The sequence below is a fragment of the Columba livia genome, chromosome 2 (genome assembly GCF_036013475.1).
Source record: "Columba livia isolate bColLiv1 breed racing homer chromosome 2, bColLiv1.pat.W.v2, whole genome shotgun sequence".
NCBI lineage: Eukaryota > Metazoa > Chordata > Aves > Columbiformes > Columbidae > Columba > Columba livia.
This window is the reverse complement of record NC_088603.1, coordinates 161,781,700-161,797,414: the sequence shown is the minus strand read 5'-3', so window position 1 is coordinate 161,797,414 and position 15,715 is coordinate 161,781,700. Positions and strand designations below refer to the sequence as shown.

The window sequence follows — 15,715 nt, the reverse complement described above, 5'->3', positions numbered from 1 at the left end:
TCACTGGATCTGATGGAGAAGAGCTCAGCACCTCCCTCTCCACGTCCCCTCCTCAGGAAGCCTCAGAGAGCAATGAGGTCGCCCCTCAGCCTCCCTCTCTCCAATCTAGACTAAGTCATTGTCCTCAGCTGTTCCTCTAGGACTTGCCTTACATCCCTTTGAGCGACTTTGATGCCGTCCTCTGGATGCTTTCAAGCACTTTGAGATCCTTTGTAAATTGTGGGGTCCAGAAGTTCCCACAGTACTCAAGATGAGGCCACACCAGCACAGAATACAATGAGATAATAATCTCTTTGAGCTGCTGGTGATTCTGTGGTTGAAGCTTCCCGGGATGGGTTTTGTGCTCTTGACTGCCAGGGCACACACTGCTGGCTCATGTTCAGCGGCTGTCAGCCAGTACTCCAGATCCCTTTCTGCAGGGCTGCTCTCCAGCCACTCTTCTCCCAGTCTGTACTTGTGTCCAGAATTGCTTCATTTCATGTGAAGGATTTGGCATTTGTTCCTTTTACATTTCATGCAATTGATGTTTGCCCATTGTTCTGATCAAGGCCTCTTGTACCTCAAGAGAATCAACAGAACCTCAGAGTTTGGTATCATCAGAAAACTTGCTAATGATGCAATCAGCTCCTTCATGTAGATCGTAGATAAAAATCTGGAAAAGAGCTGGTTCTCGGACCGAGTCCCGAGGAACACCGCCGGTGACCAGTCACCAGCCATGCGTAGCCAGATTGCCTCCAACACTTTGAGCTCTGGCCTTCAGCCAGGTCTTCACACAGTGTACCAGGTGCCTGCTCATCTGACAGCTGGACAACTTGTCCAGAATTACGCATTGATGGATAGAATCAAAAAACATGCTAGAATCAAGAAAAGCTACATCCATTTCCTTCTCTTTATCCACGAGGCAGGTGACCTTATTGTAGAAGAAGATCAAAATAACTAAATGTGACTTCCTCTTAGTGAACACATGTTGACTGCCTGATGGTTGCATTGTCTTTTAATTGTCTTTCAGCAGCACTCAGTTGTTTCTTCTCCATAATTTTCCAGGTCCTGTGGTCAGACTAACAGGTCTGCAGATTCCTGGCTGTTCACTCACGCCCTTTTTACAAACTGGAATAACGTTGGCTGGCTTGCAGTGAGTGAGAAGATCTCTGGAGTCCCGAGATGTGTCGTGAGTGTCGTGAGGGTTGTTCACCGCATGAGCAGTGTCTGTCGGTGAGGAAGATGAGGTGGGGCAGGAAGGGTCTCTGTGCGTGTGTGTTGATGGTGCTGGAGCACCTGGCAGGCAAGAGGCAGGTTGGGCCAGTACAGGGCTGGGCTGGTGGAGCCAGTGAGTCCGGTGGACTCACATCTGTTTTCTAGAAAGGGGGATGTTGTTTATATGGATCTGTATAAATCTGTGGGAAAATGTGTTTTAAACACACATTTGCCGATGGAGCTTCCTGATTTCCCTGGTCACAGGGGAGTCTCATGGAGCTGAGCAAGGGGAGAGGCCAAGTCCTGTTCTGGGGAGGACTCAGAGCTGGTAGCAGGAATGACTGGGGGACAGTTGAACAGAAAACAGCTTGTCAGAGAAGGGTCTTGTGGTTCTGGTGGAGAAGAAATGGGCCCTAAGCTGGAAGTGAACCCTCTACGCAAAAGGGGCCATCAAGTCTTCAGGGCAGCATTGAGAAAAAACTTGACAGGAGCTTAAGGAAGGTGACTGTTCTTCTCTCCTCAGCACTGGTGAGGTCCCATGTGGAGTCCTGCGTGCAGGACTGAGTTCCCCAGTGGAAGAAGGACATGGATGTGTTAGTGCAGTTTAATGAAGATGCTAAAGGGTCTGGAACATCTTCCACCGGAGGAGAGGCTGAGAGAGGTGGGGAAGAGAGTTATTGATGTGTGTGCTGGCATGATCTTGTCCAAGATGTGCACAGGGAAGCGTTGTCATGTGGAAGGCTCTGCTTGAGCCAGGGATGGGTTTGTGTCAGATCCTGGAAGCCAGTGGGCACTGGTGGTGGTGGCGCCATATTTCCTGGAAGAGGTCGTGTTACTCTTTTCCACCCACCATGATGGGCTATTGAGTCCTGGTTGTTCTCAAGTGAAGTTGGACGAGCCGTGGGAGAAAAAGACAATAGGCTGCATCTCAAGCTGGGTTGAAGGAGAACTTTATTGAGGGAGAAAAGTGAAAAGGCAGGAGTGCCAAGTGGAACAGCACAAGTCTGAGGTGCAAAGAAAGATGTGGGAGAAGAGGAGAAGGACCTTCATCAAGGTACGCAGGCAGCCCAGGCTGGCAACTTCCCTGCTTCCGTGCTTGGTGCCTGCAGACGAGGAGCCATGGACAGCAGGTCCATGTGCCAGGAAGGGCCTAGAGGTGCATGTCCTGAATGTGTGGCGTGGCTTCCAGGGTGTGTGTGGTTGGCATCACGGGTGGTGGCGAGAGCCCTTAGCAGATGTATCCAGCCCTTCTGCCACCGAAGCAGCCCAGGCCTCCGAAGCCGTAGCCAAAAGCGCCGGAGTTGATGGCAACTCCCTGAGCACCGAGTTCGTTGCCCACTGCAGCCGATGAAGAGGATCCGACGGCGGTGCTCTGGGGGTGGGAGGTGAGGATGGGTCCTGGCAGGGTGACCACCACGGTGGAAGGCTGGATGAGGACACGGGAGTCCTGGCACTGCAGGGAACAGGGCTCGTTGCAGCTGTTGGCCAGCGGGGTGGGTCCGCAGGGGCGGCAGACGTCGTAGCAGGCCATGTGTGTGGTGTGGAGGGGCCCTGGAAGGGACGAGAGGCTGTTGAGCAAGCGCAGGGGCGTGGGGGTGCGAGGAGCGGTGTTGCAGGAGGGCGAGGGAGTGGGGAGGCTGGTGTGGGGCTGTGGGGAGCGTGGCGGTGGGGAGGCGTGAGGGCTGCTGAGGCTGGGGCAGAGCGTGCTGGAAGAGAGGGGCCAGGCGGGGCAGGAGAAGGAGGGGAAGGGGGTTGAGGCTCACCTTGTTGAGCGCGGAGGGAGGAGAAGGCGTCAGGAGAAGTGTGTGAGGGAGAGAGGCGCTGGGCCGGCTTTTATGCTGGTCCCCGAGGGGCGGGACAGCCTTTGCGCATGGCGACAATTTGCAGCCAGCAGCTGTCTGATGCCACAGCCTGGCCAGGAATGAGGAGGGTGTGTTTTCCTTCCTGCAATGCTCCAATTTCTTGTTGTTGTCTTGAGGACGTGTCCACTTGGCCCTGGCAGCAGCTTTGAAGTGCGAGCAGTAGAGGCCAAAGACTTGGCGTTGATGGCGCATGTCAGGGCGGGCAGAGGACGCAGCGAATGCGTAGGAGAAGGTGGGGTGTCGTCAGTGAGGTCATCCCATGGCACTCGTGTGGTTTGCGGGTGCTTTGTGAAGAGGTGGCCTCATTTCCTTTCAGGCCTGGCCAGCTGGTCTTGGCTCTGGAGCTGTGCCAGGCATGTGGAGCTGCCACTAAGATGAGCTTTGGTCTGTTACTCTTTGCTAACATCTCTCTAAGCCTGTCTTTAGGCCTGGATTCCTGATTGGGTTTGATCTGTGCATGTCTTGGTGCCCCTCCTGCTTTTAAGCTTGTATCTGTGTGGATTTGTTATCCAACACAGGGTTTTGGAGCAAGGGAGCTACAGGGGTAGTTTCTGAGATGAGGTTCACAATGATTCTGTAATGTTCGTAGAGAGTCCCCCTGGGCAATAATATGAAGCTATGGGGAAGAAGACCATCCTAGCTAGACAGAGAGCTTTAGCTGGAACTTGGTAAAACAAAGAGAGTTTATGACTTTTACAGGAAGGGGCAGGTAACTCAGGAGGACTACAGGGATGTCATGAGGTTGTGCAGGGAGCAAATTAGGATTGCAAAGACGCTACTACAACAAAATCTGTGTGCTGTTACAAAATAGAATAAAATGATTCTAGACATACATTATCAACCAAAGGAGGGCTAATGAGAATTTCCATCCTTTACTTGTTGTGGGGGCAATCACAGGGCAAAGGATGGGGAAAATGATTTCTTCCCCTTAGTCTTTCAGGTCATGGAGCAGATCATGTTGAGTGACATTACACAGCAAGTACAGGACAACCAGGGGGTCGGGCCCAGTCAGGATGGGGTGATGAAAGGCAGGTCCTGCTTGACCAACCTGATCTCCTTCTATGACAAGGTGACCCACTTAGTGGAGGAGGGAATGGCTGTGGATGTTGTCTACCTAGAGTTTATTAAAGCCTTTGACACTGATTCAACTGGAGAAAGTGGCTGCTCATGGCTTGGACAGGTGTATCCTTCACTGGCAAAAAACCTGGCTGGATGACTGGGCCCAAATATCTGTGGTGACTGGAGTTAAATCCAGTTGGTGGCTGCTCACAAGTGGTGTTCCCCAGGGCTCAGTGCTGGGGCCAGTTCTGTTTAATATCTGTCTCCATGGTCTGATGAGGGGATCGAGTGGACCCTCGGTAAGCGTAGCCTGGAGAAAGGGAGGCAGAGGGGAGACTGTCTCGCTCTCTGCAACTACCTGAAAGGAGGTTGTAGTGAGGTAGGCGTCAGTGTTTTTCCTAAGGAACAAGGAACAGGACAAGAGAAAATGCCCTCAAGCTGCACCAGGGGAGATTTACATTGGATATTAGGGAAATTTATTCACCAAAATTGTTGTCAAGCATTTACTGCCCAGGGTAGTAGTGGAGTCATGATCCCTGGAGGTGTTTAAAAGATGTGTAGATGTGGTGCTTGAGGACATGGTTTAGTGGTGACCTTGGTATTGCTTGGTAAACACTTGGGATGATGATCTTAAAGGTCTTTTGTACCTGAAACAATTCTTTGATTCTGTTCAAAGGCACCAGCCAGCTCCAACCAGACTGGTTGCTGGTGAAACCTGAGCCAATCAGCAATGGTGGTAGCACAGAGGTGTGAACATCTTTAAGAAGGGGGAAAATGATTGCACAATTGTAACCGGAAGAGAGAGAGGGATGGATGGATGTGATAGAAAAAATCTCTACAACCAGCAAGTTCAGTGAGGAATGAGGTGCAGGATGAGCTCCTGGTGCTGGAGCAGAGATTCCCCTGCAGCCCGTTGTGAACCCCACGCTGGAGCAGATTGTCCCACTGCAGCCTCTGGAGATCTCCCTGTCCTTACAAAGACTCAGGAGCCTTTCCTCAGATTTTCTCCCCTCATGCAGTTGAGGAGGGGGAGTGATAGAGCAGCTTGGTGGGCACCTGCCATCCAGCCAAGGTCAGGCCAGCCCAGAGCCCCATCTTGCCAGCAGAGCAGGGTCACAGGCTTGTTCCTGCTCCTGGTCCTCAGTGCCCCAGGCTGTGCCTCAGGGACCCCACACTGAGGGGGACGGTGACCTCACAAAGGGGCTTTCTGTGTGACCTCAGAGCACAGGGAGGGTTGCTTTATGTCCCGCACAGCAAGGTGAGATAGACGTCTGGGGACTCCTGCGTAGGTGGAGTTGGGACTGTGGGGCCAGGGGGACAGTGCAACAAGGACCCACACTTGGGTCAGCTGAGGACCCCACAGCAAGGGGGGGGTGACCCAGCATGTGTTGCCCGGGGTCCTGGCAGCAAGGGGACGCAGGATACAGGACTCCGTGGTTTTGTCCCTGGAACCTGACCGTGAGTGAAGATGGGGTCATGGGCACTGCCAGGTGGTTGGGCTGGGGACCACAGCAAGGGGGGGCCATGACAGGGACCCCACATGGGTGCCCTGGCACCTCTAGAGCAGGCAAGCAGTGCAGGGTCTGTTGATGTATTTACTGATCACAGTTTTTTGGGGTGTTATTTAATCAGGACAATTTCTCTCCATCTTACTCTTCCAAGTCCCCTGAACTACACTAGTCTGAGGTCTTTGTATTGTAAAAGAAGTGTTGATTTTGAGGTCCTGAAAGGCACCTTCTGGAACATTCCAGGTGCTTCTATAGTGCCTGTAAGCTGCCCACTGATTGGCAGGTAAACTACCTGTGGCTTGATGGTAAGGATGTTATCTGTCCCCTGATTGGCAGGTTGTTACCTGCTGCCTGATGGTCAGGTTGTTACCTGCCCCCTGACTGGCTGGTCAGTGAGTGCTGAGGCAGTGCCTGGCTGTGGGGAGGGGAGGCTGCGACTGGGGGCTGAGGCTGGTGAGGTCTGGGAGAGCTGGTGAGGCCGGTGAGAGGCCCAGGGGAGCGGGACCGGCAGGCAGGGGAGGCTGGTGAGTGACGGCTTTGGGGGTGAATGTGGGGTGAGCGCCGAGGGGTGAGGCCATTTCTGTGTGCAGTGTTTGTGGGGCCAGAGTGGGACTGGGCGTAGCGCAGGGGCAATGGGAGGTGTGCGTGGTGCCTGGGGCTGTGAAGCTGAGACCCTTGAGGGGATGTTTGCATGGGAAAGGGTTGGGGAAGCAGAACAAACGGGACCATAGCAAGCCAGTTGGAAGGGACCAGTAGTGACCATGTAGTCCCACTGCCTGAGCACATCAGGGCTGAGTAAAAGATAAAGCGTGGTGTTAAGAGCAGTGTCCAAATGCCTCTGAAACACTGACAAGCTTGGGGTATCGATCACCTCTCTAGGAAGCCTGTTCCACTGTTTGACCACTGTCCCTGTAAATAAATGTTTCTAATGTCAATTTTAAACCTGCAGTGGTGCAGCTTTGATCCATTCCCAAATGTCCTGTCACTGGATCTGATGGAGAAGAGGTCAGCACCTCCCTCTCCACATCCCCTCCTCAGGAAGCTGTAGAGAGTAATGAGGTCGCCCCTCAGCCTCCTTCTGTCCAAACTAGACCAACCCGCTGTCCTCAGTTGCTCCTTTAGGACATGCCTTCCAGATCTTCGTACAACTTTGTTACCCTCCTGTGGGTGCTTTCAAGTACCTTGACATTCGTCTTAAACACCTCGCACAACACCTCACAATATTCCCCCCATTCGGATAGATCAAAACCTTTACTAAAATCCAGAAAAGCTACGTCCACCATCTTCCCTTCATGCACGAGGCACGTGACCTTTTTGTAGAAGGAAAGGAAATCACTTACACAGGACGTAGTGAGCCCCTGTTGACTGTACCTGATGATTACATTGCCCTTAAATGCCTTTCAGCATAACTTGGTTGCACCTTCTCCATAATTTTCCAGGTCCTGTGGTCAGACTAACAGGTCTGCAGATTCCTGGCTTTTCACTCACACCCTTTTTACAAACTGGAATAACGTTGGCTGGCTTGCAGTGAGTGAGAACATCTCTGGAGTCCCGAGATGTGTCGTGAGTGTTGTGAGGGTTGTTCAGCGCATGAGCAGTGTTTGTTGGTGAGGAAGATGAGGTGGGGCAGGAAGGGTCTCTGTGTGTGTGTGTTGATGGTGCTGGAGCACCTGGCAGGCAAGAGGCAGGTTGGGCCAGTGCAGGGCTGGGCTGGTGGAGCCGGTGAGTCCAGTGGACTCATATCTGCCCCCTAGAAAGGGAGATGTTGTGTATATGGATCTGTATAAATCTGTGGGAAAATGTGGTTTAAACACACGTTTGACGATGGAGCTTCCTGATTTCCGTGGCCACAGAGGAGTCTCATGGACCTGAGCAAGGGGAGAGGCCAAGTCCTGTTCTGGGGAGGACTCAGAGCTGGCAGCAGGAATGACTGCGGGACAGTTGAACAGAAAACAGCTTGTCAGAGAAGGGTCTTGTGGTTCTGGTGGAGAAGAAATGGGCCCTAAGCTGGAAATCAACCCTCTACGCAATAGGGGCCATCAAGTCTCCAGGGCAGCATTGAGAAAAGACTTGACAGGAGGTTAAGGAAGGTGGCTGTTCTTCTCTCCCCAGCACTGGTGAGGTCCCATGTGGAGTCGTGCGTGCAGGACTGAGTTCCCCAGTGGAAGAAGGACATGGATGTGTTAGTGCAGTTTCATGAAGATGCTAAAGGGTCTGGAACATGTTCCACCGGAGGAGAGGCTGAGAGAGCTGGGGAAGAGAGTTAATGATGTGTGTGTTGGCATGATCTTGTCCAAGATGTGCACAGGGAAGCATTGTCATGTGGAAGGCTCTGCTTGAGCCAGGGATGGGTTTGTGTCACATCCTGGATGCCAGTGGGCACTGGTGGTGGTGGTGGTGGCATATTTCCTGGAAGAGGTCGTGTTATTCTTTTCCACCCACCATGATTGGCTATTGAGTCCTGGTTGTTCTCAAGTGAGGTTGGATGAGCCGTAGGAGAAAAAGACAATAGGCTGCATCTCAAGCTGGGATGAAGGAGAACTTTATTGAGGGAGAAGTGTGAAAAGGCAGGAGTGCCAAGTGGAACAGCACAAGTCTGAGGTGCAAAGAAAGATGTGGGAGAAGAGGAGAAGGACCTTCATCGAGGTACGCAGGCAGCCCAGGCTGGCAACTTCCCTGCTTCCGTGCTTGGTGCCTGCAGACGAGGAGCCATGGACAGCAGGTCCATGTGCCAGGAAGGGCCTAGAGGTGCATGTCCTGAATGTGTGGCGTGGCTTCCAGGGTGTGTGTGGTTGGCATCACGGGTGGTGGCGAGAGCCCTTAGCAGATGTAGCCACCCCTTCTGCCACCAAAGCAGCCCAGGCCACCGAAGCCATAGCCAAAAGCGCCGGAGTTGATGGCAACTCCCTGAGCACCGAGTTCGTTGCCCACGGCAGCCGATGCGGAGGATCCGACGGCGGTGCTCTGGGGGTGGGAGGTGAGGATGGGTCCTGGCAGGGTGACCACCACGGTGGAAGGCTGGATGACGACGCGGGAGTCCTGGCACTGCAGGGAACAGGGCTCGTTGCAGCTGTTGGCCAGCGGGGTGGGTCCACAGGGGCGGCAGACGTCGTAGCAGGCCATGTGTGTGGTGTGGAGGAGCCCTGGAAGGGACGAGAGGCTGTTGAGCAAGCGCAGGGGCGTGGGGGTGCGAGGAGCGGTGTTGCAGGAGGGCGAGGGAGTGGGGAGGCTGGTGTGGGGCTGTGGGGAGCGTGGCGGTGGGGAGGCGTGAGGGCTGCTGAGGCTGGGGCAGAGCGTGCTGGAAGAGAGGGGCCAGGCGGGGCAGGAGAAGGAGGGGAAGGGGGTTGAGGCTCACCTTGTTGAGCGCGGAGGGAGGAGAAGGTGTCAGGAGAAGTGTGTGAGGGAGAGAGGCGCTGGGCCGACTTTTATGCTGGTCCCCGAGGGGCGGGACAGCCTTTGCGCATGGCGACAATTTGCAGCCAGCAGCTCTCTGATGCCACAGCCTGGCCAGGATTGAGGAGGGTGTGTTTTCCTTCCCACAATGCTCCAATTTCTTGTTCCTGTCTTGAGGACGTGTCCACTTGGCCCTGGCGGCAGCTTTGAAGTGCGAGCATTAGAGGCCAAAGACTTGGCGTTGATGGTGTGTATCGGGTCGGGCAGAGGATGCGGCTGAAGCACAGGAGAGGTGGGGTGTCGTCAGTGAGGTCATCCCACAGCTCTCGTGTGGTTTGCGGTTGCATTGTGTGGATGGTGCCTCATTTTCTCACAGCCCTGGCAGGCTGCTGTGGGCTCTGGAGCTCTGACGAGCATGAGGAGCTGCCTCTTACGTGGTCTTTGGTCTCTCTCTTCTTTGCTAACATCTCTCTAAGCCTGTCTTTAGGCCTGGCTTCCCTGATTGGGTTTGATCTGTTTGTGTCTTGGTGCCCGTCTTGCTTTTAAACTTGTAGTTGTGTGGATTTGTTATATGACACCAGTTTTTGGAGCAAGAGAGCTGCAGGGGTGGTTTCTGAGGTAAGGTTCTCAAAGGTTCTGTAATGTTCATAGAGAGTCCCTATGTGCAGAAATATGAAGCTGTGGGGAAGAACACCATCCAGGTTAAACAGAGAACTTTAGCTGGATCTCGGGGAAAACAAAGAGAGTTTATGACTTTTAAAGGAAGGGGCAGGTACCTCAGGAGGGCTACAGGGATGTCATGAGGTTATGCAGGGGAAAATTAGAATTGGGAATGTGCAAGTACAACATAATCTGGGTACTGTTTTAAAATACAAGAATTTTTTTCCAGACACACATTATCAACAAAAGGAGGGCTAATGAGAATCTCCATCCTTCACTGGATGTGGGGGCACTCACGCAGAGCAAAGGATGAGGAAAATTCATACTTTCTACGCCTCAGCCTTTCTAATAAGACCAGTTGTTCTCTGGACACCAAGCCTCTGATGTAGAAGACAGGGAGCAGAACAAACCCCCAGAATCCACGGGGAAATGGTTGGAAACCTCCTAAACCAGTTAGACACACACTGAACTATGGGGCTTGATGGGATCCAGCCAAGGGTACTGAGGGAGCTGGCGGAGGCGCTCATCAAGCCACTTTGCTTCATTTATCTGCAGTCCTGGCTCACCAGGGAGGTCCTACTTGGCTGGAGGTTGGCAAATGTGCTGCTTATATAAGATGAAGGGACAGAAGGAGGATCTGGGGATCTGCAGGCCTGTCAGTCTGACCTTGGTACCAGGGAAGGTCATGGAGCAGATCATGTTGAGTGACATCACACTTCATGTACGGGACAAGCAGGCGATCTGGCCCAGTCAGGATGGGGTGATGAAAGGCAGGTCCTGCTTGAGCAACCTGATCTCCTTCTCTGACAAGGTGACCCACTTAGTGGATGAGAGAATGGCTGTGCATGTTGTCTACCTGGACTTTATTAAAGCCTTTGACAGTGATTCAACTGGAGAAAGTGGCTGCTCATGGCTTGGACAGGTGTGTCCTTCACTGGCAAAAAACCTGGCTGGATGGCTGGGCCCAAATAGCTGTGGTGACTGGAGTTAAATCCAGTTGGTGGCTGCTCACAAGTGGTGTTCCCCAGGGCTCAGTGCTGGGACCAGTTCTGTTTAATATCTGTCTCCATGGTCTGATGAGGGGTTCGAGTGGACCCTCGGTAAGCGTAGCCTGGAGAAAGGGAGGCAGAGGGGAGACCGTCTCGCTCTCTACAACTACCTGAAAGGAGGTTTTAGGGAGGTAGGTGTCTGTGTCTTTCCCAAGGAACAAGAAACAGGACAAGAGAAAATGGCCTCAAGCTGCACCAGGGGAGATTTACATTGGATATTAGGGAAATTTATTCACCGAAAGTGTTGTGAAGCACTGGAATGGACTGCCCAGGGTAGTGGAGGAATCATCATCCCTGGAGGTTTTTAAAAGATGTGTAGATGTGGTGCTTGGAGACCCGGTTCAGTGGTGACCTTGCTGTTGCTTGGTTAACAGTTGTGTTTGATGATCTTAAAGGTCTTTTGTACCTGAAACTGTTCGTTGATTCTATTCAATGACACCAGCCAGCTCCAACCAGACTGGTTGCTGGTGAAACCTGAGCCAAGCAGCAATGGTGGTAACACAAATGTGTGAACATCTTTAAGAAGGATAAATATGACTGCAAAATTGTAAATAGCAGAGAGGGGGGGATATATATGATAGAAACATCTCTATAGTCAGCAAAGTCAGTGAAGAAGGAGGTGCAGGACGGGCTCCTGGTGCTGGAGCAGAAATTCCCCTGCAGCCCGTTGTGAACCCCACGCTGGAGCAGATTGTCCCACTGCAGCCTCTGGAGATCTCCCTGTCCTTACAAAGACTCAGGAGCCTTTCCTCAGATTTTCTCCCCTCATGCAGTTGAGGAGGGGGAGTGATAGAGCAGCTTGGTGGGCACCTGCCATCCAGCCAAGGTCAGGCCAGCCCAGAGCCCCATCTTGCCAGCAGAGCAGGGTCACAGGCTTGTTCCTGCTCCTGGTCCTCAGTGCCCCAGGCTGTGCCTCAGGGACCCCACACTGAGGGGGACGGTGACCTCACAAAGGGGCTTTCTGTGTGACCTCCGAGCACAGGGACGATTGCTTGGGGTCCCCTGCAGTGGTGCTCCATGGACCCTGCAGCAGAAAGGCTGGTGCCCATAGACACTCAGCATGGGTCTTTGTGGGGCCGGCAGAGAAGAGGGTATGCGGGCCTGGGGATCTTCCTCACCAAGGGATCATTTGTGAACCCCACAGCAAGGTGAGACTGTAGTCCGGGGACTTCTGCATAGGTGAAAGGGGAACCATGCAGCCAGGTGGACAGTTCAACAAGGACCCACACTTGGGTCAGCTGAGGTTCCCACAGCAAAGGGGTGGTAACCCAGCATGTGTTGCCCCGGGGTCCTGGCAGCAAGGGGACGCAGGATACAGGACTCCGTGGTTTTGTCCCGAACCTGATCGTGAGTGAAGATGGGGTCATGGGCACTGCCAGGTGGTTGGGCTGGGGACCACAGCAAGGGGGGGCCATGACAGGGACTCTACATGGGTGCCCTGACACCTGCAGCACAGGAAAGAAGTGCACGTTCTCTTGATGTATTTACTGATTAGAGTTTTTTGGGTGTGTTATTTAATCAGGACAATTTCCCTGCATCTTACCCTTCCAAATACCCCCAACTACTCTTGTCCGAGGCATTTGGTTTGGTTTTTGGAAGCATTTCTTCCCATTCATTCCCACGTTCACCCTTCCAAGTCCCCTCAACTACTCTTGTCCAAGGCCTTGGTTTGGTTTTTGGCAGCATTTCTACTCATTCATTCCCTCGTTCACCCTCCTGCAGTTGTTTTGGGGCCATTTGATTATCTTATTTATTGTAGCAGAGGTGTTGATTTTGGGGTCCTGAAAGGTGCATTCTGGAACCTTCCAGGTGCTTCTTTAGCAGCTGTAACCAGCCCCTGATTGGCAGGTTGTTAGCTGCTGCCTGAAGGTCAGTCTGTCACCTGCCCCCTGACTGGCTGGTCAGTGAGTGCTGAGGCAGTGCCTGGCTGTAAGGAGGGGAGGCTGCGACTGGGGGCTGAGGCTGGTGAGGTCTGGGAGAGCTGGTGAGGCCGGTGAGAGGCCCAGGGGAGCGGGACCGGCAGGCAGGGGAGGCAAAAGTGAGCATGGTATTAAAGGTATTGTCCAAATGACTCTGCCACGCTGACAGGCTTGAGGTATCGATCACCTCTCTAGGAAGCCTGTTCCACTGTTTGATCACTGTCCCTGTAAATGAATGTTTCCTAATGTCAAGTTTAAACCTGCAGTGGTGCAGCTTTGGTCCATTCCGATGTGTCCTGTCACTGGATCTGATGGAGAAGAGCTCAGCACCTCCCTCTCCACGTCCCCTCCTCAGGAAACTGCAGAGAACAATGAGGTCACCCCTCAGCCTCCTTCTGTCCAAACTACACAAACCAGATGTCTTCAGTTGCTCCTTTAGGACAAGCTTTCCAGCCTTTTCATCACCTTTGTTGCCCTCCTGTGGGTGCTTTCAGGTACCTTGACATTTGTCTTTAATTGTGTAACCCTGAACATCTCACAGTTCTCCCCTATTGCAGATGGATCAAAAGCTTTACTAATATCCAGAAAAGCTATGTCCACCACTTTCCCTCCACCCACTAGGCAGGTGACCTTATTGTAGAAGGACAGGAAGTCAGTGAAACAGGACTTTCCCTTAGTGAACCCCTGTTGACTGTACCTGATGATTACATTGTCCTTAAATGCCTTTCAGCAGCGCTCAGTTGCATCTTCTCCACAATTTTACAGGTCCTGTGGTCAGACTAACAGGTCTGCAGATTCCTGGCTCTTCACTCACGCCCTTCTTACAAACTACAATAACGTTGGCTGGCTTGCAGTGAGTGAGAACATCTCTGGCCTCCCAAGACCTGCCTGAATTCAGTGGAGGTGAGTGTCGTGAGGGTTGTTCACCGCATGAGCAGTGTTTGTTGGTGAGGAAGATGAGGTGGGGCAGGAAGGGTCTCTGTGTGTGTGTGTTGATGGTGCTGGAGCACCTGGCAGGCAAGAGGCAGGTTGGGCCAGTGCAGGGCTGGGTGGTGGGGGGTGATGAGTCAGGTGGACTCCTGTCTGGCCCCTAAAAGAGGGTGATGTGCGTAAGTCCATGGGGAATGGTGGTTTAAACACACGATTCCTGAAGAAGCTTCCTAATTTCCTTGAAGTGGATGCAGAGGAATGTCATGAGGCTGAGCAAAAGGTGAGAGGCCAAGTCCTGTTCCTGGGGAGGACTCAGCACTGCTAGTAGAAAAGGCTGGGGGCTGTCTGGAGAGAAAGCATCCTGGAACAGAAGGGCCTTGTGGCCTTGGTGGAGAACAAATGCACCTGGAGGTTGAAGGAGGTGACCGTTCCTCTGTGCTCAGCACTGGTGACGTCCCCTGTGGGGTCCTGTGTGCAGGTCTGAGCTCCCCAGAGGAAGAAGGGCATGGAGTGCAGGAGAAGTGCAAGTTCATGAAGATGCTAAAGGGTCTGGAACATCTTCTACCTGAGCAGAGGCTGAGAGAGCTGGGATGTTTTAGCCAGGAGGCAAAGAGCACATGGGGGATGTTATCAATGTGGAAATTTCAGAGGGGACGGAATGAAGTCTGTTTGCTGGGAGGGCTGGAGAGTCATGCTGGGGAAGAGAGTTATTGATGTGTGTGCTGACATGGGAGAGATCTTGTCCAAGATGTGCGCAGGGAAGTGTTCTCATGTGGAAGGCTCTGTTTGAGGCAGGGATGGGTTTGTGTCACATCCTGGAAGACATTGGGCACCGGTGTTCTTGGTGGCATATTTCCTGGGAGAGGTCTTGTTTCCCTTTTGCTCCCACCCTGATGGGCTACTGAGTCCTGTTTTTTCTTACGTGAAGTTGGACGAGCCATGGGAGAAAAAGACAAAAGGCTGCATCTCAAGCTGGGATGAAGGAGAACTTTATTGAGGGAGAAAAGTGAAAAGGCATGAGTGCCAAGTGAAACAGCACAAGTCTGAGGTGCAAAGAAAGATGTGGGACTAGGGGAGAAGGACCATTCGCCACATCTGCAGGCAGCCCACGCTGGCCCCTTCCCTACTTCCATGTTTGGTGCTGTGAGAGGAGGAGCCAAGGACAGCAGGTCCATGTGCCAGGAAGACCATAGAGGTGCGTGTCCTCAATCCGTGCTGTGGCTTCCAGGGTGTGTGTGGCTGGCATCAGGGGTGGTGGCAAGAGCCCTTAGCAGATGTAGCCACCCCTTCTACCATTGAAGCAGCCCAGGCCTCCGAAGCCATAGCCAAAGCTGCCGGAGTTGACAGCAACTCCCTGGGCGCCGAGTTCGTTGCCCACGGCAGCCGATGCGGAGGATCCGACGGCAGTGCTCTGGGGGTGGGAGGTGAGGATGGGTCCTGGCAGGGTGACCACCACGGCGGGAGGCTGAATGACAACGCGGGAGTCCTGGCACTGCAGGGAACAGGGCTCGTTGCAGCTGTTGGCCAGCGGGGTGGGTCCGCAGGGGCGGCAGACGTCGTAGCAGGCCATGTGTGTGATGTGGAGGGGCCCTGGAAGGGATGAGAGGCTGTTGAGCAAGCGCAGGGGCGTGGGGGTGCGAGGAGCGGTGTTGCAGGAGGGCAAGGGAGTGGGGAGGCTGGTGTGGGGCTGTGGGGAGCGTGGCGGTGGGGAGGCGTGAGGGCTGCTGAGGCTGGGGCAGAGCGTGCTGGAAGAGAGGGGCCAGGCGGGGCAGGAGAAGGAGGGGAAGGGGGTTGAGGCTCACCTTGTTGAGCGCGGAGGGAGGAGAAGGTGTCAGGAGAGTGTGTGAGGGCGAGAGGCGCTGGGCCGGCTTTTATGCTGGTCCCCGAGGGGCGGGACAGCCTTTGCGCATGGCGACAATTTGCAGCCAGCAGCTGTTTGATGCCACAGCCTGGCCAGGAGTGAGCAGGGTGTGTTTTTCTTCATGCAACATTCCAGTTTATTGTTCTTGTTTTGAGGACGTGTCCACTTGGCCCTGGCAGCACCTTTGAAGTCCGTGAATTAGGGGCCATAAGCTTGACGTTGATTGCGTATGTCAGAGTGACAGAGGACGCGGCGAGAACGTAGGAGGGGTGGCATGTCG

At 53.5% G+C, this 15,715-nt stretch overlaps 3 protein-coding genes across 3 annotated transcripts; all 3 read right to left on the bottom strand.

The window, feature by feature from the left end:
* Positions 1-2,128: 2,128 nt before the first annotated feature.
* LOC135578738 (feather keratin 1-like) lies at positions 2,129-2,995 on the bottom strand. The gene is made up of 2 exons (XM_065054656.1): positions 2,958-2,995; positions 2,129-2,745 (listed from the first exon to the last, which is right to left on the bottom strand). The coding sequence occupies exon 2, from the start codon at positions 2,723-2,725 to the stop codon at positions 2,423-2,425; it is 303 nt and encodes a 100-aa protein (XP_064910728.1). The 5' UTR covers positions 2,726-2,745; positions 2,958-2,995; the 3' UTR covers positions 2,129-2,422.
* Positions 2,996-8,149: 5,154 nt separating this feature from the next.
* Positions 8,150-9,067, bottom strand: LOC135578737 (feather keratin-like). The gene is made up of 2 exons (XM_065054655.1): positions 8,979-9,067; positions 8,150-8,766 (listed from the first exon to the last, which is right to left on the bottom strand). The coding sequence occupies exon 2, from the start codon at positions 8,744-8,746 to the stop codon at positions 8,444-8,446; it is 303 nt and encodes a 100-aa protein (XP_064910727.1). The 5' UTR covers positions 8,747-8,766; positions 8,979-9,067; the 3' UTR covers positions 8,150-8,443.
* A 5,480-nt stretch (positions 9,068-14,547) lies between these two features.
* LOC106145731 (feather keratin) lies at positions 14,548-15,429 on the bottom strand. Its single transcript, XM_065054653.1, has 2 exons — positions 15,377-15,429; positions 14,548-15,164 (listed from the first exon to the last, which is right to left on the bottom strand). The coding sequence occupies exon 2, from the start codon at positions 15,142-15,144 to the stop codon at positions 14,842-14,844; it is 303 nt and encodes a 100-aa protein (XP_064910725.1). The 5' UTR covers positions 15,145-15,164; positions 15,377-15,429; the 3' UTR covers positions 14,548-14,841.
* Between the last annotated feature and the right edge of the window lie 286 nt (positions 15,430-15,715).

What these genes read in the sequence shown, in the direction of transcription:
- LOC135578738 (XM_065054656.1), bottom strand. Translation starts at nt 2,725, where the DNA reads ATGGCCTGCTACGACGTCTGCCGCCCCTGCGGACCCACCCCGCTGGCC.
- LOC135578737 (XM_065054655.1), bottom strand. Translation starts at nt 8,746, where the DNA reads ATGGCCTGCTACGACGTCTGCCGCCCCTGTGGACCCACCCCGCTGGCC.
- LOC106145731 (XM_065054653.1), bottom strand. Translation starts at nt 15,144, where the DNA reads ATGGCCTGCTACGACGTCTGCCGCCCCTGCGGACCCACCCCGCTGGCC.